We start from the raw sequence: 24,418 nt of genomic DNA on the forward strand, positions 1-24,418 counted from the left end.
TCATCAGTCAAATAGTTCTCAAACTTGTAATATTGAAGAATTACCACAAATACAACCTTTGTTACTATTTTGGACCTCAATTGTCGTAAAATCAGGAAAAAAACATCGTCAAATAAGTAAATAACTCCTAAATGATAGTAGTTACAAGATAAACAACCTTATTACACCATAAAGGACTCACCGCAAATTTACTTAAATATATGAAGTTTTACGAGTATAGCAACACATTCGTTGTTTTATTAGTAAAATGGTTCCGAAAACTTGTAGTAGTGAAATATTAACACCTATTACAACTAGATTACCACTTTTACCACAATTCGTTGTTTTATCGGTAAAATGGTTCTCAAACTTGTTATTATGAAATATTAACACTAATTACAACTTGATTACCACTTTTTACCACTTTTACCACAATTCGTTGTTTTATCGGTAAAATGGTTCTCAAACTTGTTATTATGAAATATTAACACTAATTACAACTTGATTACCACTTTTTACAATAATTCGTTCTGTCATCAATTTTATAACTTAGGCTTGGAATATCGAAGCATTATCAAAATTACAACCTTCATTATTACTTTTGACCTCTATTATAAGAGAATATAGTTAAATAAGTTTTTTTTCCTGGAAAGACCCGTTCTATATGCCTTTCTTTTCCTTTCTCTTCCTTTCTTCTTTCTTCTTCCTTCTTGGTCCATAGTTGAAATTCTAGCATATTAGAGCCATATGCGGCCTGACCACCGCTCTGCTATCACTTCTCTGCTGCAATTCTTAGTTTTTCTCCATCCTTAGTTTCTCTTGTGTTTGAATTTAGAGAAATCTAATCGAAGAAGCCCCAAAACCCCCAATTCGGAATTGCCAAACCCTAAAATTTTCAATCTGTCTTAATCTCTCGTCAACCTTTCTCCGGGACCTAGCATATACGATTGACATTTTGTTCAATAACTTAATTTGCAAACAAGCTTATCTATAACTACAGAGCTAACAAAGTCTCAAAGATAATCGAAATTAAGAAACCCCAGAGCGTCTACAGTAGCCGCTCCCCAAAAAACAAAACCTAGTCTCCTCTTCACGGCAGCGCACCATCCTCTATTGGAAGCATGGCATCCATTGACGATGTAACTACAAGTTTTGCTACTTCTCTCGCTCTTGCTGGCTCGGATGTTGCTGACATCTCTCAGCTGAATGGCACCAGAAATAGGCCAACCTCTCAGGCTTTTCTTCTGGCCAAACCACTGACAAAGAAGAAATTTGCAACCAATGTCTATCTCACCCTTTCTTTCTGAAACATTCATTGAAAATTATCCCAGATGTGGTGAAAGAAATCACCTTTTTCTTTGAGAACTTACATGGCAAGTGCACGGATTGCAATATGATTTTCCATGAACAGGAGGTTTGCCCTATGAATGGTACTTCAAGTGTGCAAACCAGTACTGAGGGACAGGCTGCTATGGGAACCTCTCTGACCTACCACTTCCCAGGTCTATCTGACCTTCGCTTTCAAAATGGAGCTTTTCATTTTTAGGGAGTACAGATCCCTATCCTGCCACCTATTTCTCGAAACCTATTTGGCACTCCAACCATGCACAAACCTTGTCGTCCTGTTATGATCAAGCATGATGACCTAAGGCCTGAAGCATCAAACAATGCCTTAGCCTTAATTCATGTGGAACCGGTGCAATCTGTTGTCAAGAGAGGGCACCCATCATCACCATATACGTCCCCAAAAAAGTTGAAAACCCTCTTTGGGGCAAGGAGAAAATTTAGTTGATTGTATTTTGAACTATGCCTATTTACTTGTCTTTGTAACATAGTTTATAGGCTTTCTTGAATAAGTGAGCATGGGTACCGTCAAATGATCGGATGTGGTTTACCACAAACTCTTTATCTACCCATAGATGGTAGATGGAGGATATGTAATGGTCCTTTCTGGCCTGAGTATTAATATATCGACATGATATTCTTCAAAAAAAGAGTCTCAAAAGATAATTCAATTTGAGATACAATGTTTGGATAAATAATATTTAAGGTATGATTATACATGTACAAGAATGCACTACCACTACAAAATGCCACTCATAAACATTCCAGTCTGGAATACATAAACTACACCAAATGTAATTGCTGAGACAATCCGTAGAAACGGCTTCTCTGAAATATGAATCTCTGGAATCTTGGGTGGAGACATGCAAGTAGCAATTGGCACTAAGTAAATCATTTCAAACAGATGAAACCGAGACTGTCCCATCCACGATAGAAAAAGAAAAATCAATGACATACTTGTTAATGAATGTCAAAAACATCAGCCACTGCGTCTTACAATTCATATCAATCGACAGCAAAAATCAAATGCTTTGAAATACAGTAGATGATGAAAAATAAAGCAAAGAAAATAAATACATTCATCAACTGTAAATAACCACAAAATAATACAAGACATGCTCATAAAGACTCTGTACAATAATTAGCTTCAAAGCCTTGGTTCAATTAAAGAAACTGAACAACCTAAAGAGTGAACCTCTTTCCAGTACCAAATCAAATCTTTAGCAACTTTATTATTTTCTAAGAAATTATAATTGGTAACTAACCAAAAAATTTCAAAAATAGTGGACAGCAAAATCATCAAAAGGGTTCATTAATCTTCGAGTTAAAAATAATGATAATCACACAGCAAATACATTGAACATATACAAAACACAAGAAAAAAGAAATAAAAAAAAAGTATAGCCATTGTCATACATGACCCATAGTAATCTACTGAAAGATCTAACATATATATCAAATCAGGAACAATGAAAGAATCCTACTTATTCCGCTTCTTTCTCCTCGCCTTCTTCCTCCAGTGGCACATCTCTTGTGCATGGAATCTCGAGGGATACTTAAGAAATCATACCATATTTCAAGATTGGCATCACAGCAAAAAAAAATTAAAACTTGAACATAGATTGAAACAATTTCAGCAAATATATATTAGAATTTAGAATATAGTTAAGAACGGTATATATTACAGGTAAAAAAAATCTGCAAACCTTAGCTTGCACTTGTGGCCACATCACCCACATGGGTATTATTCTTTACATATTTTACAACTTTACATTGGTTGCAAGCTCCATAGTAGCTGGAAATCAAAATCCGATGAAGACAAGCCTCTGAAGATTGACATTGAACCATTCGCTGAGGTCGATCCACATGGTGGTTAGGATATTGTTGAGCGGGAATAGGTCTGGTTGGGTTCGATTTCCAGCGCCCTAAAAGAGAAGATTTCATAGATCTAAAGGTGAAAGCTTAATCCACTTATCGTAAAAAAGAAAAGAAAATACAGAAACCTGGAATCATATCATGTGAAACCAAATTAGAGCAATAAGCTAGGAAGGAAGGAAATCAGAAATTTGCAAGAGAGAATAAGAAATAGAGATTAACAAGGAATGAGTGGGGAACCTGCCCAGACCAAAGACTCATGGTTTTTCCGAAAGAGAGAGGAAGAACGACAGGAATCGGTATATTAAAAAAAAAATTAATCCTTAGTAGGAAACTTACGAGTGTTCTGTGACAAATCCTTCCTCAACGCACTTCCTCCTTCCTCTAGTCTTCTCCTCTTTAATCTAGGGTTTTTTTAGAGTAGCTCAAAGTTTATTAAGACTACATAACTGAGAATTTTTCCCCAAAAAAAAAAAAAAAGATTATACAGGCGGTTAAACAGGTTACCGCAATTGAATATTCTAGACCGTTAGATTTATTCTATATTTTAATTATATCCAACGGCTTAAAATATTCAAAAAAGTTGGTGTATGTCATACATTAACATACACTAGAATTTTCCGCCAAAATGACTTTTTAGCTACTTTGGCTAAAATTTGACTAAAAAATGGCTAGCATTGCTAAAGATGCTCTTACCATGTAAACCAATTTTCTCAACCTAGATCATGATATGTGGTACTCAAAATAGTTTAATGTTCATTTTCTTTCTTGATGTTATTTGTTCCCTACAAAATGAAGTTTATCAGTTTGATTCACCAAATACAGTTTGGGTTTCGAAAGTTCAATCCGAGAGGGACTTCTCACATCGTTAGTATAGATGCTTATAAAATGTGATCAAAGTAGTATTTCTTTTAACGAGAACCAAGCAGACCAAGCAAACTCAAATCTATTCTTTTTATCTCAAAACTTTTCTTTTCTTTAGATGAGAGGCGAGGTACTAATGCAAGACTGATAATTTGCAAGTACAAGATTTGTACATGGTTGTGTTGGCATTCCCATACAAAGCTAGTGAAGTATATCATGACAATTCATCACTGAAGAAGCAGGAAAAGTACCTCAAAACTGATCTTAGAGATGTCTCAGGTAAATGCATTTAATGTATCTGCAAAGGCACTGGGATTGCAACCTGTGTTGCGATCCTCGAGTCTGTCCTGGTTTTTTGCTTGTCTTTTTTCGAAAAGTATCTTTATGTTATTCAAAGAATATTTTGCCAAGATATTTTCCAGCTGATTAATTCGTATCATTTAAAGTATATCAGTCTTAATTGATTTAGGATCGTTTTTTTCTAATTGACAATCTTTTCTTAAAAGGTTTTTTTCCTAATTAATAGGAGTCAATTAGGTTCGAAACATTGATTGAGTAGGAATATCTTCCTCCATATATTCTGAAAATATGCGTTCAAGGAGTCTGAGCTCTTGCGTGAGATTATTGAGTATCTTGCTTAGCTAGAGAGTTTCTTACATGCTTCATTAGAAACACTTGTTCCTTATTAAGTGTTTCATCATTCATACACTTGCATAGTTCCCTCGAGATCAGTGGAGAAGTCTGTGATGCAAGAAGATTGAAGGTCAAGAAGCTTTCATGTGAAGAACACATAAGAAGTTCGAGTCAAACACATCATCTAGATAGTCTAGTGATTGTAACCGTGGTTAGTGCTATTGTATGTTTGTAAAGAAACTCTTTCTTCACCATTCACTACTACAAAAACTCAATCAGACGACGCCTCTCACACGACGTATCATAATTTTCCGTCGTCTGATTGATTTTTATTTTTTCAGACGTCGTTTTTACAAAATTTGTCGTCTGATATGGACTTGTGAATTAGTTCAGACGGCGTTTAAGGAAAAAACCGTTGTGTGACGCTTAAAAAATTGAGCGGCAACTTTCCCACCATGTAAGTGGTGCCAAACCCCATCTGAAACCCCCAATTTCCCCCCAACATGTATTAATCCGACGACGAAAAATAACAAAACTGTGGTGTGATCAGTATGTTTGGCTGAAGGAGGGAGATTTCCCACGCCACAATTTTTCTCCAACTCCCGAAGGAGGGAAGTCCAATTAATAGGATACAACCCCCAAATTTAAATGGCTTCATTCAGACCACCTTCTTACACAAATCTGTTGTGTGAGTCCTTTTCCAAATTGATAGGGCATTAGGGCCTCACAAATCTAGCTGAAACCCTAACAAGTACTTGGAGCAAAAAATATAACAAAATAGCAAAACCCTCTCTTGACAGCTAGCGCCTCGCTCTATCTTAATTGACCCGTCTCACTGTCAATTGACACACCCAAAAACAAAGCCCTCCTCTTGGTCACCTCACTGTCGACAGACCCAGACGAAAACTAGAATCCTCACCCTCTACCCTAAACCTCACTCTCCCAAACCCTCATTCTTCTCTCTATCTCGACAGACCCAAACCAAAATGAAAATCCTCACTCTCTAGCCAAAACCTCACTCTCCGAAACCCTCATTCTTCTCTCTAACCAATCTCATCTCTCTGCGAATGGGATTGAGCCGGTGAACTGAGATTGAGCCAGTTTAGCCTCTCCGGATCGAGCCGATTCCCTTAGAGCGAAGCACTATTGGCCAGTTTAGCCTCTCGGACTGGTTCCCGTCGCATGCAGCCTCAGGTATCAAAATCGTTTCTTTTGATTGATTCTCTTCGATTCTGTAACTGGGTTTTGATTATTACGCCTTGTTTTCAGTTGGGTCCTCTCAAGTTTTGATCTTTTTGGTGTAATTATCATGGGCTAAGCTTTCGGCTTTTTAATAATCTGTGAATATGCTTGATTCTGTTCCTCCATGTTGATTCTGTTTAATTATCTTCTGGGTTGCTTAAATTTTTGTTTATATGTATATACATGCGGTGATGATAATGAGATGCAGATTTGAATATTTGATTTCATCATCTGAGTTGTTGTTCTTAACTGGTACAACACCGTATGAGCTATTATAATACTGGGCTAGCAGTTCGGGCATACACATGCAAACACAGAATTTTATTCTTCTCCAACTCGTAAGAGCTAGTTGTTACTGTTATGTAGAGGTAAAGTAAAGGATTTAAAGGTTACACGTGTTTGGATTGATTTGAATCAAAGAGTCTGATTAACTGGTTTTAGCTAAGCTAGGAATGAAAAAGCTGCATATATATGCTTAAATTTTGATGGGGTTGGAACTAAAGAGTTGCATGATGGTTGTTGGGACAGGTGGATGAGTTGAGTTGGATATGTTTTTGTGTGGGGATTCATTATGAAAGTCTGAGCTAAAGTGTCTGCCTCCATCACTCCATCTTTAATTGTCTCTTTCTTTATTGAACCACATTGAACCTCTGCTCGATCATACACCTTAATTTATTTTTACAGTGCAGTTTTTGAAAGATAAGTTACTAATGGCTTGAAAAAAAAAAAAATTATCTGATTTAAAATATAATTAGTTTGGGGAAAGATTTACGAAAAAATAAAGTTCTGTTCAGTAAAGATGTAATGTGCCATTGGGGGAATTTTAAATGGATGATTAATACAAGCCTCAAAGATCTCATTGATTGTAGTAGTGTAGAGAGGGTCTATTATTGGAGGTTTGTTATTAATTTAGCAACCTAATGAGCATGTTATGGTCTAGATGAGTTGATATTTGTTGCTTTATTAATTTGGATTGAATGATACGGGGAATTTAGGAACATTGTTCAGATCACATGTAGTTCATCTTTAGGTGTCGTTTTGATCTCCTATTTGAAATTCTAACTAAGATACTTGATTGTTGTTCTATTTGTAGGTTTTCTCAAGTGCAGCAAGAGTTGGAGGCTTAGATGGAGTATTGGTACCTTGGGCTTGGGATTAAACACGGTAACTTTACTGGTCATGATTTTCTATTTTCATTTGGTTGGTTAATGATTGAACAATGAGAAGTTGATGAGGATACATCAACCCTATGTATTCATTGCACTTACTGGTTGAAATTGCTTATCAAATATTGATATTGGTTCAATTTTATAGTGATTTGCATCAGTTTTGCATACTGCTCTTACTAAGTAATGATCTTATTATAAGTAAGCTCAAGAAGTTTAGATATTTTGTTGATCTATGAGTGTCATTACTGTCTTCCAGTCCAATAAGTGTGATTTATTTAAATGCTTAGTAGGTAAGCGTCCGTTTTGCTTAACTTTTGTACTAAAGTACCGCTTTTGTTAAATTTTGGCAGGAAACTTGTGGTGATTGCAAGGGTGAGAGAGAAAGGGAGCTCAAAAAGCTGCTTGAAAATTTTAATAGCAAAATAAGGTTAGTCAATTCAATCCTACAATTGATTTTCTGAACTTGCTTAATTTAATGGGGTTGATAAGATATTTTATTGAATGCTTAAACTTTGTGGCAGCATATAAAATGGGTTGTTGATAAGAATTTTTTGTATATATTTTGTGCAAAGTATAAGTACTATAGATACAACTTATTGTTTTTTGCTTGGTTAATGATGGATTTGGATTTTGAAGGCTGTGTATTTGCATATGTGTTTAGAGGGACAGCATAATGATATAGTCTGTTTATTGTTGTCTTCTTTGCTTAGATGGAAGATAGGTCTTGGATGCATGCGGATAAAAGATCTTTAGCTTATGAGTTAGGGGTGGGAAGTTTCTTGAAGTTTGCTTTAGAAAATGCGAAAAATCCTAACAATGTCGCTTGTCCATGTTCAAAATGTGGGAATATGGATTTCTTTCCCATCTCTGTTATTAAGACTCATCTGTATTATAATGGGGTTGATGAAACTTATAAGGTGTGGAAGTGGCATGGGGAGAAAGAAGATACGTCTTCGGGTAGTAGTGAAGATTCAGCCTCAGGTTCGATTGAATCTGAATCAGTGGATGAGAATGTTGGGGTAGATTGTACAATGGATAGGTCTGATGATGACAATGAGTTTTCATCAGAGTGCAATGATTTTAAAGAGTTTGTTGAGGATGCAAATAAGCCATTGTACCCTGGCTGTGTACGATTCACAAAGTTGAGTGTGCTGGTGAAGTTGTATAATTTAAAAGCTAAACATGGAATGAGCGATGCAGCTTATTCCGATTGGCTGATTGCTTTCGGTGAGCATCTTCCCGAAGGTAATGAAATTCCTACATCTGTGTACGAGGCCAAGAAGACTTTGGGGGCACTAGGGATGGATTATAGGAAGATACATGCATGTCCTAATGACTGCATTTTGTATAGAAAACAGTACACAGATAATATCAATTGTCCTACTTGTGGTGTCTCTAGGTGGAAAGTTGGAAAAAATTCGAAGGAGAGAGAGGGTGTACCCGCTAAGGTACTCTGGTATTTTCCACCAATTCCTAGGTTTAAGAGAATGTTTCAATCTACAAAAACAGCTAGTAGTTTGACTTGGCATGCCACTGATAGACCGAAAGATGGGTTAATGCGTCACCCGGCAGATGCGTTGACCTGGAAATCAGTTGATGAGAAGTGGCCTGAGTTTGGTTTGGAGTCAAGAAACCTTAGGCTTGCGCTATCGTCAGACGGGTTTAATCCTCATAGTTCCCTAAGCATCAAATACAGTTGTTGGCCAGTCATTCTTGTCAACTACAATTTCCCTCCTTGGCTTTGTATGAAAAGAAAATATATGATGTTAACGTTGTTGATTTCCGGGCCTAAACAACCTGGAAATGACATCGATGTCTATTTAGAACCATTAATCGATGATTTGAAGGTTCTTTGGGAGGGAGTAAAGGGAGTTTATGATGCTTGCAGCAACGAGTATTTTACTCTCAAGGCTGCACTATTTTGGACAATCAATGATTTTCCAGCCTATGGTAACTTGTCTGGGAGCATTGTTAAAGGGTATAATGCATGCCCAATATGTCTTGAAAAGACATTACCAAAGAGGCTGGTCCATGGAGGGAAGATGGCTTATATACGGCATAGAAGGTGGAAAGGAAGAAATCATCCTTACCGAAAGCAACGGGCTGCTTTTGATAACCAGCAAGAACTTGAAGCTGCTCCTGTTCCATTGAGTGGAGAAGAAGTTCTAAAAAAGATGGAAGAAGAAGTGTTAATTTGGCCGTTTGGGAAGAAACATCCTCCTCCTCCGTACAAGGGTGATGAGGATGAAAATAGACCTTGTTGGAAGAAGAAGTCGATCTTTTTTGAACTTGAATACTGGAAATTTCTTCCGGTTCGCCACTGCCTAGATGTGATGCATATTGAAAAAAATGTTTGTGACAGTCTTTTAGGCACATTGTTAAACATTCCAGGAAAAACAAAAGATGGCATCAAGGCCCGTTTGGATATGGTTGAGATGGGTATTAGAACTGAACTTGCACCTAATCTTGATGGTTCGAAAAAAAATCGCTTGCCATTAGCGAGTTGGAATCTGACCTTAGATGAGAAGAAATCAGTTTGTGGTTGTTTTTGTTGTATGAAGGTCCCTCAAAACTACTGTTCTAACATACATAATCTGGTTTCAATGGATGACCTAAGGCTTAGTGGGATGAAGTCTCATGATTGTCATGTGTTAATGCAACAACTCCTTCCCGTTGCATTAAGGGCTGTATTAGACAAACCGGTTAGAGTTGCTGTTATCAGATTATGTCTTTTCTTCACTGAGATTTGCAGCAAATCATTTGAGGTATCTAAGCTGCCCAAAATTCAAAGTGATATTGTTGAGACATTGTGCTTGCTTGAGAAGTATTTTCCTCCTTCATTCTTCGATATAATGGTACATTTGACGGTTCACCTAGTTAGAGAAGTTGAATTATGTGGACCAGTTTTCTATCGGTCGATGTATCCTTTTGAAAGATACATGAAGGTTTGCAAGGGTTATGTTCGCAATAGAAATCGGCCTGAGGGTTGTATAGCAGAGAATTATATTGCAGAAGAAGCTGTGGAGTTTTTAGCCGAACGCTTATTGTCCGACCAAACTATTGGAATTCCAAAACAGCGTTCTAAGGAGTGCAAACCGACTTCTGGTGCTAAAGTCTCCTCTATCTATGGCAGTGAGTTCAACCAAGCGCATCTTTGTGTTCTACAAAACACCGAAGAGTTCAGAACCTACTTTATGTAAGTCCAACTTTTTGTTTAGCTTTTCTCTTTTATATATTTAATATTAATCTCTTCATAAGCACTAAGTAACCCTGCAACTTTTCTTTGGCTTTTTGTTTGCAGCGAGCATACGGAATATTTGAAGAGAGCTTTTCCGAGGTTCAAAAAGAATAAGAAGTGGCTTAAGGACAAACAAAACAATTCATTTGCAGATTGGGTGAAGATAAGGGTAAGTCATGGGATGTATCAAGTTCTATATCATCTTGTTAGTTGCTTTCAATTAGTTAAATGATGCTTGTTTATGTAGACCTGACTTAGTAATAATTTATCTTTACAGGTGGGGCAACAACTGGATGATCCTGCAAGCAACATATCTGAAACAGTTAGGTGGATTGCAGATGGACCAAGCCATGAAGTAGCAAAATTCAACAGTTACAAAATTGATGGAGTTCAATTTTACACAAAGTCACTTGACAATGTTCGAGTGTGTCAGAATAGTGGCGTTTACCTAGAGGCTGAAGCTATGGTTGTTGCTAGTGCTAGGGACAGAAAACCTGTAGATGACGATATGGTCTTCTATGGGGTGATAGATGAAATTTGGGAGCTAGATTATGCTAAGTTTAGGCTGCCCCTCTTTAAGTGTGATTGGGTTGAGAGTTCAAAGGGTGTCAAGGTGGACGACATTGGTTTCACTTTAGTGAATTTGAATAGGAGAGGCCATCTAAATGACATATTTGCTTTGGCTACATCTGTCTATCAAATTTTTTATGTCCAAGATCCGGTAGATCCTAGGTGGTCAGTTGTTCTAAGAGTCCCACAAAGGGATTACAATGACTTGGCTCATGATGATGAGCTTGGGGACACTATAATTGATCACCAGCCCTTTACTGATAGAATGCCATCTATTGAGAGTGGAGATGGAGAAATAGGATACATTAGAGCAGACAATGAGACTATTTTGGTTAATGAATAATAGAATTGCTCATTGTAATGTTATTTGAAGAATGATTATGTTTGTTAATGTAAGGAATTTCATATTACGGTGCCTTTTATGGTTGTTTGTTCATGTTTATGTTGAAGTTAATATACTTGGATTATGGCTGATTTGATTTTACTTGAATGTACTTGGATGATTAGTATGATTAGTATGAAATTTGAATGTACTTGGATGATGACTGATTTGTTTTTATTAAAATGATTAGTAGGTAAGCGTCCATTTTGCTTAACTTTTGTACTAAAGTACCCCTTTTGTTACATTTTGGCAGGAAACTTGTGGTTGATTGCAAGGGTGAGAGAGAAAGGGAGCTCAAAAAGCTGCTGGAAAATTTTAATTGCAAAACAAGGTAAGTCAATTCAACTCTACAATTGATTATCTGAACTTGCTTAATTTAATGGGGTTGATAAGATATTTTGTTGAATGCTTAAACTTTGTGGCAGCATATAAAATGGATTGTTGCTAAGTTACAACTGATTGTTTTTTGCTTGGTATAGATAATGGTGCATTCAAAGGCTGTCTCAAATCCAACAAAGAAGACTTCAAAAACACATAAAGTAAGGAAGTCGAAGTCTTCAAAGACCAAGGATAGGGAATCTGTTTCAAATAATTCTGCTGCAAGTGTGAGTAAATCAAAGAAGCGCGGGAAGAAGAAGACGCAGGAGGAGGATGATGGATGTACTGGAGGGCTTAAGTTGCTCAAGCGTCACCGCGTTACAATGTCAAGGATGACAACGAGCAGGATTCTAAAGAAGAGACTTATAGTCGAGTTTGATAAGAATGGGGATCCAATAGGGAATAATGCAGATGCATTGCAATCCTACATCGGTGTTTTGGCAAGGACTAATATCCCAATTTCAATAGTATCTTGGCCTAAAGTATCGAAGACAAAAAAAAGCAATCTTTGGGAGACCGTTCTGGTAAGGGTTGATTAATTATTAGTGAAGCTTGTTTTTATTAATTCACATTCATGTTAGAAGCATGTTGTAATATTATTTATGCAACTGAAGCTTGTTTTTATTAATTCACATTCATGTTAGAAGCATGTTCTAATATTATTTATGCAACTGAAGCTTGTTTTTATTAATTCACATTCATGTTAGAAGCATGTTCTAATATTATTTATGCACTGATGGTTCTTTTTATATAGACGTCATTCGTATTGGGACCTGAATGCAAGAAGATGGTTTTAAAATCTGCTGGAACGAAATGGAGAGAATTTAAGTCAAGACTCACAACATTGTATGTGTTGCCATATTTGGATGCTCCTGAATCTTTACAATTTCCCCCCGATGACTATAGGTTTATAACTGTTGATGATTGGAATGTTTTTGTAAAGGAAAGGACAAGCGATTCATTTTTGGTAAGTTTACTGATCGCATTTTTAACTGTATTTCAGAAAGACTGATTGTATTTATGTGTGCTTATTTATGTAAATGAAATGCAGAAAATGCATGAGGAACAAAAGGCAAGGCGTCACAAAAATGTGTATGATCACCATATGTCGCGTAAGGGATACGCGGGATTGAGAGAAGAGCTGGTTAGTACAAGTGTCAGATATGTTTAATTGTAAGGCTACATCATATATCATTTTAATGTAAAACTGATAGAGCTTTTTTGATATATATATAGTCTAAAACTGTGCCAGAAGAGGAAATCGATAGAGCAACGCTTTGGGTCAAAGGACGCCAAACCAAACAAGGAACTTTTAAACATGATGTGATTAAAGATACTGCTGAAAAAATTGTATGTACCTTATACTTGTTTCATTTTGCTATTCTAGTTTGGTGTCATTATTGAATTTCTTAAATTTAACCTGAAACCTATATTGCATATGGTAGGAGACACTGAAACGTAAGGAACGCGATGGCGAACTGACCGTAAATGGAAGTACCGATGTGCTGACATTAGCTTTGGGGACTCCAGAGCACAGGGGCAGAGTTAGAGGCATAGGGGGTTATGTTTGTAACCCAAATGGATACTTCCACCTCCCAAAACGCAGAAAGGAGAGCGTTAATGAGTCAATGAGACAAAGTGTGAGGAAGATAATTGAAGAAGAGAAACAGAAGTTGGAGGATGAGTTGAGGGAGAAGATATATGCTGAAGAGAGAGAAAAGATAGTGGCCGAAGAGAGGGAAAAGATAGCGGCTGAAGAGAGGGAAAAGATAGCAGCCCATGAGAGGGAAAAGATAGCGGTTGAAGAGAGAGAAAATATAGCAGCCCATGAGAGGGAAAAGATAATGGCATCTGAAAAGGCATTCTTGCTTTCTAGGATTGAACAATTGGAAGCAAGAGTTGATGTAAGGAGCCATGAGGTAGTTACCACTGTTGGAGAAGCAAAAGTTGTAGTCAATGACCACACATCTGGGCAAGCAAGTTGTTCACATGCGGTAGATTCATGTCTCAAGGCTGCTAACAAACAAGACAATGTTGTGGAAGATGGTGCAATGACAAATCTGTTGGATGTGATGGAGAGACAGTTGCTGCAAAATCAGAGGAAGAAGACTTCAAAGGTCAAGAAGTCCAACATTGATTTTGAAGCAGCAATTGAAGAAGTTGCCCATGAAGATAATGCCGGAAAGAATCAGGTGCATGTTGATGGGGTGATAAATGATAATGAGGAAATGGAATCGGTGGATTTGACCTTGCTAGATAAAAGAACAAAGGTATATTTAGTTGCATTATTATTTACATATTGTTCTAGTTGTATGTACGTGTGATTCAATCCTTGATCAGTAATTTAGTGGCTAGGTTTCGATTATAGTATGTATGTTGAATTGTTTAGCAATCAAAATTTGTAGATTGACAACTCATGCTCAAAACTGATTGTTCTTTCATTGTTGCACAAGTTTCTGCATATCATTGTGTTCATATGATTATGTGTATTATTATTTACTTATTGTTGGTGTAGGTAAATCCTACTGAGAAGAAATGCAAGTTAGCATTGGGTTCAGCTGACCATATTGTTGCTCTTGCAACGGTTATGACAAGCGATGGTCCATTAGAAGTTTGTCATGGGACTCCATTGGGAGATGACAGATTACGTGTTTCTGTTTATGCTGCTTTGGAGGAAAAGGCTGTGATTCCATTTGTTGTAGAAGATGAGATTACGACAGTAAAGCAAGCTATGGGGAGCTGGGTAATGTGGCCGAAAAACCTGATCATATTTGATGAAAAGGTAAATATATTTGTATATGAACAGTGAGTTTTTATTTAGATAATGTGAGGTTTTTTCCATTGTTAACTGTCTTGTTTCTTCATTTAGAAAAAAGCAAGTGGTAAAGCAAGTAGGAAGCAGAAAAGGAATCAGTTTACGGAAGATGTAGAAGAAGAGTTTGACTTGCAGTCACTCGAATTAAGCTTGCCAGCCGCATTGCAGAAGTTATGTCAGTGGGGAAAAGAAGGATTCAAAGATAGGAAAGCTGTTTGCTTTTATAAAGAAGAGCGGGTATTTGGTATTAATGCTAAGAGCTATCTACTTGACTTGGATGTTAAGAGGCTTGCAAACATGGCAGAAGTAACAGGAACCCTTATAGTGTTGTACATGAGGTAAATTTATTTTTTTAACATGAAGTTCCATGATATTTATGTATGGTTGTCCCAAGTTCAGAACCTTTCTTGGTTATTAATTTATTAGTATGTGATGTATGCATGTTCCCTGTGCTTTAGGTACTTATATGATGTACTAAAAGAGTCTATGATGCTAGACATGGTTGGTTTCATTGACCCAGCATTGATTGGTGAGATAGGGTGTGGGAGTGCAACAACGAGGTCCCGAAGTATAAAAGATCGCCTGATAAGTGCTTCTCCAAATCAGATTTTCTTGTTGCCTTACAATGCATCGTATGTGTGCTTAAACCAAACCTTTGTTATTCATATGATTGCCGCTTTTACATGCACATGGATATTTTCCTATAATGATTTGAATGAATTGTAGTGCTCATTGGATATTAACTGTGATTGATCCGGACAATGAGACTGTCTATTACATGGATCCATTAAAAAGACGCCTTGGGGGTAACGGAGAATGGAAAGATATTGTTGACACGTAAGTTGCTCGAAACTGAATTGTTCACTAGAAGTTTGTTCCACTATATATGCTGGTCCTTTCTATTGTTGGTCAGCTTAATTATATATTGTTGGTCTTTTCTAATGTTGGTCTGCTTATATATAGTGCCATATCAATGTTTAGAGGGGACCGCAACAAGAAAGGACGGGGTTCTATTCAATGGAAGAACATGGCAGTATGTGTTAAATATATTTATTTCCTTTTGAATAATAATTCAGTCAATAATTAGTATATATATGTATGTTGTTGATTGATGGTGCACGTTGTGTATTTTTTTAGGGTATTCCATCACAGCCAAACGACAAACAGTGCGGCTATTTTGTGATGAGATATATGAGGGACATCATATATGATACAAACTTGGGTTTTGCAGATAAGGTAACTCATGAAACTTTTCATTTTGAAAATGACAGAGTCTGCATGTTTGCTTTTAGTTTTCAAAGTAGTATTGTTTCAGTTTATCAAATGGCATGGCATGAGTTTAAATTTGTAATTTTTAAACTGTTACAGTGGGGTAGGAGAGCCAACCATGTTTATTGTCAAGTGGAAATTGATGAAGTGCGTAATGAGCTCGCAAGTTATGTGGTGAAGAACATCCTCAAGTTGTAGTCTGCAGTTGCTCATGGCCTAGAAGCTCAGAAGTGAAATAGGCTAGAAATGTGTTTTTGTGGTCTGAAGTGACAATTTAAAGTACATTTCTTCACTTATTTTGCTATTGGAGTAGCATATACAGATGCACGTGCTCCTTCTTTTGCTATTGGAGTAGCATATATAGATGTGCTCCTTATTTTGCATTGTCTAATCCATTTAGGTACAATTATGTGGATTATAACAATATTAGATAAAATTATATATTAATCTAATTACTGTTCATTTGGTAATTTCTGATTTCGGCGTGTCGTGTGAAAGCCTACATTTGGCTAATTTTCTGTCGTCTGAATTCAAAACAGACAATGCAATGCTTATAAAAAGAGTCGTGTGAATGAAAGTCCCACAACGCGCACAAAAATAAACAACCATCGTCTGAATTCAAAACAGACAACATATGCTTATAAAAAAAGAGTCGTGTGAATGAAAGTCCCACAACGCGCACAAAAATAAACAACCATCGTCTGAATTCAAAACAGACAACATATGCTTATAAAAAAAGAGTCGTGTGAATACAAGTCACACAACGGACACAAAATAACAACTGTGGCCTGAACTCAAAACAGATAACGGATGCTTTGTAAAGAGCGTTGTGTGAATAAAACTCACACAACGGCCATAAAATAAAGCGACATCTGAATCGCAATCACACAACAGTTTTTAAAGTCGCCCGTTGTCTGAAGAATAGTCACACAACAGCTAATGCTGTCGACAGACTGCCAGCATGCTGCCGACATGCTGCCGATCCCTTCACACGACGGTTCCCTATAATCAACCTTCATCAGACGGCGCCTCGATATACGACGGTCAGCATCCATATCAGACGACAGTTTTTGCCCGTCGTCTGTTTCAATTTCTGTAGTAGTGATTAGTGGATTGCTTTTCATTTGGGCTCTTAAGAGTTAGAGCCCCGCAGTGTTTTTAACCTCAAATTGAGGTTTTCACTGGGTAAACAAATCTGTGTTTTCTGTGTGATTTTCGATTATTAGTACAGCAGGGATAGCAACATACACTATGCTAATAATGCCTTCAGACGACAGATGATATATGTAGTCTGATATGCAAATTTTCTGTTGTGTATCCGACTGCCGTCTCTTACAGCATCAGACAACAGACATCCTCCGTCGTCTCACCTTCTTCAGACAACAGAAGTTTCGCAAGGCTCTGTTGTCTGAACAACCCAACTTTGAAGGATTTGAGACTTTCTGTGGTTACTAATCATATACATCGACACATTAATGTTGTTCAAATCAATTACACACTACAGTTTTAATAAAACTGCTGTTGTCTGAAATTAAATAAGAACACATTTATATGTTGTCTGAGGTTACCAAAATAAAGGTTTGTTCAACAATCTGTTGTTTGAATGTATTTTTAAAGACATTTAATTGTTGATATAAGCTGAAAACAACGTCACTACGAAATCGAATTCTGTTGTTTGAAAGAACTTGAACAACAACAAAATTTACTCACGGTGGTTAGATTGGTTTTTCCAACCTCAATTCTACATGTACTTTGTTGTTTGAAATTCAATTAAAACTGGGTAAACTATGCTTCATCTGTTGTCTAAATAGTTTTAAGAATTTAGTTTTATGTCTTTTGTCTTGTGTTCCAACCACTGTTTTAAGTATTTCTGTTGTCAGATGGATAGTATAACTATGTGTAATAAACTACTTGTGTAGTTTGATTAAGGTCAGAAACTCACTCTTCTGTTGTTTGTATCGAGCTTTTCTGTTGTGTGATAATTAAATGAACTTCGCTTTTCTGTTGTTTATTAGAAGTATTTCTATTGTTTGATAATGAATTAAACTTCAGTTTTATGTTGTTACAAGTATGTAGGAACGACAGACAGTTGTTCGTTTTTGCTGTTACTGTATTTGTGGTACAACATATCATAAACTTGCATGTGTTGGATTTGAATCATATCAAACCTCATCCATTCTGAATAGTCATCAAAGGCATATTATAGAACCTAAAATCAGCAAATTTCTCATTGCATCAATTAACCCACCAAAATACAATCCCATCAGTACCATAATACTAAACTAGCTAGCAGCTAGCTTTTACATTAGCCAATTTCAAGTACTGCAATTGTTGTGATCGATCAGCATAATATCTTGATCCTAATCTAACTAAGGCAAAAACCTAGTAGGCTTCATAGAGTAGATAGAGCAACTACATGCATAATATTGTTCAACACTTTCCATCAGTTTTGTCAAAATGCACAAAAGCAGTAAACACTACTGCTCAGATCCTACCAGAAACAGAAGCAGCTATATAAAGTCTGATACTTAATTTTCTGGGAACTTCAAAACATGTTTAGCCCATTCCTCTCGGATCTCGTCAATCTCCTTGTCTGTGTAAACCATATTTGACCTCGTTTCCCACTGCAACAAGGGCAACAAGGAATGCAGTAAATTAAATATGAAAGTTATAGGCACGGGGCATGCACTATATCATTAAACAATAAAGTCCATATGAAAGCAGTTGATCAGTCTTACCTTAATACCAAACTCCAAGTTCGATGCATGTTGTCCTCCACAATTTCTTTCATGTAACGCATACTGAGCAGGTTGGTGGACATAATAAAGCAGATGTTCAGCCATTAAGGTGACCAGTTCTTTCATGAAGCTAGGGTATAAGACCAATGCTTGTAAGGAAAAGCTTGACTCCTCTAATCATACTTGTAAGTATTTGCGTACTCTATATTTGAGTACATTTGGTCAATCCACCAATGCTTCTTTTTCTTTAAGCGGGGCAGAGGATTTTTGAAGACAAAATCAAAAACATGAGGAAAAGATACAATTTAACACCCGAAAGAATCTTTCTAGTAATCACACCATACACTCAAATGTCAAAAATAACATGTCTCAATCTATACAATATTCTTCTACCTTGAAATGCAAATATAGCAAATAAGCATCGTAATGTAAGAGACGGAAAAAGCATTGCATAAAATGGCAGTCCAATGAGGAGAATCATATGTAATGTGTCAAAATGGAGGCTAATACAACAGAGAAGGTCATGAAGCAATCTAGAAACTAACAACTACTTGACTGCACTATGTGATCAATTTTGTTTATACATTAAGTATACAAGAAAGGGTAATACCCATGGAAGCTTCCCAACAGTTTCAAAAGCAGAATACTTGTTGATGCTAAACCTATGGGACTGGGAGTATGTTAGAGGTAGCAACGTACTTCATGGGTGATGGATTTTCTCCAATCAACTGTTGGGATTGGATCAGCTCTACAGGGAATAAAATATGCCCTGCTCCCACAAAGAAACAAATAGTGAGACTTGGTTCTAAGTTTCAGCTCATACTCCAGATCATGCATACCTACATGCCTTCTGGAAATATATAACCTAATACTAATATCTTCAGCTTTTAATCACTCAAATTCAGAATGAATAGGCTTCCACCAAGAGATAAATAGGCCATCTAACTAAACCTTTTGTGTCCACCATATCATGGCATCATCACCTCCCTCACAAATAATACGTAATAATAATAAAGCTGTTATTATTTAGGGTCAGCTATATGACATCATTTGGTAAGAGCTTTGCAATATAACCTCTATATTCAATAAACACAACGTAAGTAACCAATTTGGCAGTTGCAATAGAATGATTATTTTAATAATCCAATCTCAACAAATATTAAATCATTTGCAGATCGAATCGAACTTGTTACCTATATTAACCAACCAATTCAAGATATAAATAAGTTGCACCAAAACAGACCATTACATCTCTAAGCAACCATGTGATACGCTAAAAACAAGCGCGCAATTTAACCCTGCAAAATGTAGTTGTCAGTATAGAATAAGTAGGGATTGTTCAAGCCGGGGATTGAGGGTACACCTGTAATTGCATAAACAAATAAAGAAATTAAACAATAAGAAGTATTATTTACAAAAATAAAACAAAGAAAAGAAATATATACAAGTAAACACAAAAAAAGGGGGTTTGAAAAGTTTGTATTCTAATCTAATTAACTAATTACAATGATCAATCAAACCATGAATCAAGATAGATAGAGGGGATGGAAAAGATGTAAGATGAAGTTAACAACCATTAACACGAAAACAGGTAATCTAATCATAAACCATGGATCAAAATATGTAGATGAAAGAAATCAATCAAGAACAGAGATGAACGCATACAAGGTCCTTATTACTTCCTTTAATTAAATTAACTAGATGAACGCACCATAGTTAATCCTATTAAATATGCAGTGCTAGTCATAGAACGCTACTCACTGTACTTACATGAGCATTTGCCAAGCATAATTAGCTATAATGAGCCACGCTCATACTACTGTCAGCGGTACAGACAACCATCAACGGTGTGACCTACGGAAACACAGCCAAACAGGCTATCACCGGAGCCCCGACTCACCACCATATCACCGCTGACGCGCCGCCACACGCCACGCCAAGATCGCCTCGCTGAAGCATCAGAAGCTAGGAATTGAAGCATATCAGTTCCACATCGAAAAACAAGGAAGAGGTCAGCCTCTTCCCCACCTATAAAACGTCCACTTCTCTCTCCTCATTAATTACGCATTTACTACTTACCGTTATTCTGTCAACACAAATACATTGACTGACTTAGGCATCGGAGAAGAGAAGACCGCCAACCGCAGTCTCCCTTTGACGCCCGTTGTATTTCATTTGAGAGATAGCGGGAACAACAAGAATATCACAAGTAGCGGTTCTCCCCTCAAACCAGCGTTAACCGAGGTTTAGCTACCGCTAAATCTTAAACATTAACACTCACTAAGAAGACATATTTAACACATAAAGATCAAAGAATGTTTGATTCATTTAAGCCATGCACACAAATTAGAACGCTAATCAAGCATGCGAGACTCATTGTTAATTTACCTAAAGAACTATAGGTTTTCCTCTTAGCAATTAAGACCTAGAACGCTAGCATATCTTAATTTGGATTCAATTACATGCTCCATATTCTAAGTTTGCAACCAAAGAACACAAAACACATAAAAGGTGGGATTGAAGCACAAAATAAACAATCTAAACTCATCACATATAGAAATCGCAATTTATGATTTCTAGAAACCTATGACGTTTATCATGCTTCATGGTTATTGGAAACTAAACATCAATACACAAACTTTATTCTCACAAATTGTTGAAACATCCATTCAAAACAAAAACATAGAATGCTATTGAAATTGTTTTTAAAGTTACAAGAACATAAAACCCAAAAATACAAGAGTAGAAGTCATGGTTACACTTTTAAAGATGCTTCAAGAACGCAAGAAGGTCTTCAAAGGTGGTGGAGGATGATGAGGCTCACAGCGAGGATGATGAATGGAGGATGGAACTTGCTTCACGGCTTCAAGTCTTGAACAATGGAGAGGGGTCGAAACTTTGAGAATAAAGGGGTAAGGAAAAACTAAGAACTAAAGAAAATGGAGAGGAAATGATGAGACTAAGAAGATGAAATGTATGAAGGAAGATCACTTTGAGAGTGAGAGGAAAAGGTGTTTATATAGAGAAGAGAAAGAAGAGTGAAATGATGAATGGAAGAAAAAGAGAGAAACCAAGTATTATAGAAAATATGGATAGTTGTAATGGATCCCTAAAACAAGGGAAAAAGTTATGGAAAAGATGGAGTAAATTAGGGTAAGTAATGATGGAGAAAACATGATGATTACACCCTAAAATATGGAATGTTTTTGGGTGATGATGGTGGACTTTTGGGTAATATGGAGAGAACATGATGATTACACCCTAAAACATGGAATTAGGTTTTTTTGGGTGATGATGATGGTGGATTTTCTGCTCATTTCTTACTTCAATTTTATATCCACCGACAGTTCAGATTTTTCCCTTGACTTCTTCATAAAAAATGTTTCTCCATGAATGCAGATCATTCTGGTAAAATTTCAGAGCTTTTGAAACAGTGGTTTGGCCGAAAATTCTTCTAGAATACGTTCAGGTCCGATTTGCAGTTTTCGTCATTTAGTCAGAAATTTGGACTAATCTTTTGAAGGCCTTACACTCCTATCTGGCTCTTTCACTCTGCATAAGAAATGTTCCTTAGGATGTCTAGAATAGATCTGGAATGTTTCAGCTCATTTGGAGTTCATTTGATCAGGCAGCCGCTTCTTCCTCCTTGCTTGACTTGGTTTCTCCTAACCCGAGTACGAAAATGTGTAAAATTGACCTTTTAGTGCATTTCCATGTTTCTCCATTATAATTATGGACCTAACACTCATTTCTTCTACCTGAAAATAGAAATTAAGTTAAAAATCGATTCTGTTAAGGAATTAACTAAGCAAAATATGAGGAATTAACTACTAAAATATCACATTAAAATGCTCCTATCACCATGATTTGAAGAAATTACAACAACATAGATAATTTGGTCTTCAGCTTTTTTCTATAGTACTGATCCTCAGTTTTGTTACAAGAAATCATAAATCACTGTTAAAGCCAACATGAGCTTAGGATATAAGAGTTAATAACTTAGTGACACTCTAAGGACAAAGATAATGGGAGAGGGAGACTAATACCTTTGGGCAAGATTTTGTACCCCAAGCCATAGCAGATATCGCCTGTAAGAAGAAAATAGTTAAGAGTAGTGTACTAATTTATGTAATGAAATATCTAGGTAAAAAGTTTGCAGTGTTTGTATACCTGAGCACCACCAGCTTTAAGGATGTGAGTTACACCAGCCTTCTTAGCACAATAGAGTACTTCCACAGGGGTAAAAACAAAAGGCAATCAGCTCTCAAATTAGAATGTCCTCACGATGCATAGCCCCCAAAGTAAAGAATCATACCTTGCATATACTGCCATCCCGACTTGGGGGAGTCACAAGTACAGCGATTTTAGATCCAGCAATCTGAGCAGGCTGGTGGACATAATAAAGCAGATATTCATTAAATCATTGTAACCTCATAATTGATAATCCTGATAAACATCACAAGATGACCCACTATGAAAAGAAAAGTTTTAAGAAATACAATCAACTTACAACTGCAAGCACCAGAGCAGTAGAAGGTAAAACTGCAGTTCCTCCTGGAACATAAAGACCTACAGAACCAATACTTCTTGCCACTTGTTTACATTTGACACCCTGAAAAGTTTTGAGATACTTCAAGGATCTGTTTACATTGAAGGAATTGGAGTAAAATATAGACTTGCCTTCATATTCTCAACAGTTTTCTCTGCTGACTTCTGGGCAAAATGAAATGCACATACATTGTCATATGCCACGTCAAATGCTTCTTTAATAGAATTAAGGATCAAGCTGAAATGAGGAAATGATTAGTGATGCAGCAGAGAGCAACAGGAGGTGAGAGTATGTCCACCAGAGGTTTGGGAGTGTTGAGAGAATAAGAAAGCAGAATGATTTTGGGAGAAACAGAGGGTTCTTAGCTATAGAAGGGAGAAATAGAGCGAGAGAGGTAAAGGGAGAGAGAAACCAAGGCAGAAGCCTTCAAAAAAAATTTAATTTTAATTCATTCCAATCTGATTTGGCTTACAATAGATAACCATATTTATAGGCTTCAAACACAACCCTTAGACTCTTAGCATCCCAAACCGGGTTGAAATTTGTTGTCCCCAAAATGCCTATCCCTATTCTGTCTCGCCAATAATTCATCGCCACCTATTTTTTCACTAACGGGGACTTAACACCGTTGTTAAGTTTGTCATTTAAAATTTTTTTTTATCAAATATTATTTTCAATCTTAAACCACAAAGTTTTATGACTTTATCTTTCCTTCTGTTCGGTTTTATCCACCTAACGCAAACAAAGCTTTAAGGCTTTAGGCATGGAAGATTGGAAATCCAAACGATCCAAACAAGGGTTTCCTCACCATCAAACCCACGTCAGATTTTTCAATTATAATGCTAAATTTTGTAGGTCTCTGTCTATGGCTGCTTTGCTCATTGAGTCATCGGTCCCGTCGATCTTCAGTTTACAAAAACCTCTTCTCTTCATCACGCTTTTCTTCCTTGCTATATTTCTGTATCTATCAATGCTTGATTTGGGTTTTAGTGGAGGCACTTCAATTTCTCCTCAAGCTAGCTATTAGCAGAAATCTTCCACAGGTATCCACCAGATCTACCCGATCAGTTATCATTCAAATACCAATAAGAGTCAGAGATGAAATCGGTTTAAATCCCTGTGCTCACACTATTTGAGAACAAGACCCTAGTCAAATACAACTCCCATCACCAGAGGATCTGGGGTGTTGAAGAGATTGCAAAGGTAAATAATAATAGACAGATCGATGCAAAAGAGACATAGATGCGGACTAAAGAAAAACGAAGAAGCCTTACGAAGAGGAAAGAAAAGAGGGGTTTAACCTCGTTTTTGGTTCTCATTGGAGAATTCATGGTTTCAATTCCAATCTGATTTCGGTAAAGTAGAGCAGCAAA

The 24,418-nt window shown here is 36.7% G+C and overlaps 1 protein-coding gene and 1 long non-coding RNA gene across 2 annotated transcripts; one reads left to right on the plus strand and one right to left on the minus strand.

Annotated features, from left to right (window-relative positions):
• Positions 1 to 14,962: 14,962 nt before the first annotated feature.
• On the plus strand, positions 14,963 to 16,007 carry LOC133717713 (uncharacterized). Its single transcript, XM_062144430.1, has 5 exons — positions 14,963 to 15,121; positions 15,216 to 15,326; positions 15,453 to 15,522; positions 15,627 to 15,725; positions 15,858 to 16,007. The coding sequence occupies exons 1-5, from the start codon at positions 14,976 to 14,978 to the stop codon at positions 15,954 to 15,956; spliced, it is 525 nt and encodes a 174-aa protein (XP_062000414.1). The 5' UTR covers positions 14,963 to 14,975; the 3' UTR covers positions 15,957 to 16,007.
• Positions 16,008 to 22,373: 6,366 nt separating this feature from the next.
• On the minus strand, positions 22,374 to 23,264 carry LOC133715201 (uncharacterized). Its single transcript, XR_009848955.1, has 3 exons — positions 23,007 to 23,264; positions 22,667 to 22,883; positions 22,374 to 22,584 (listed from the first exon to the last, which is right to left on the minus strand). It is a non-coding gene; the product is annotated as an uncharacterized LOC133715201 (long non-coding RNA).
• Between the last annotated feature and the right edge of the window lie 1,154 nt (positions 23,265 to 24,418).

This window comes from Rosa rugosa, chromosome 1 (assembly GCF_958449725.1).
Source record: "Rosa rugosa chromosome 1, drRosRugo1.1, whole genome shotgun sequence".
Lineage (NCBI taxonomy): Eukaryota > Viridiplantae > Streptophyta > Magnoliopsida > Rosales > Rosaceae > Rosa > Rosa rugosa.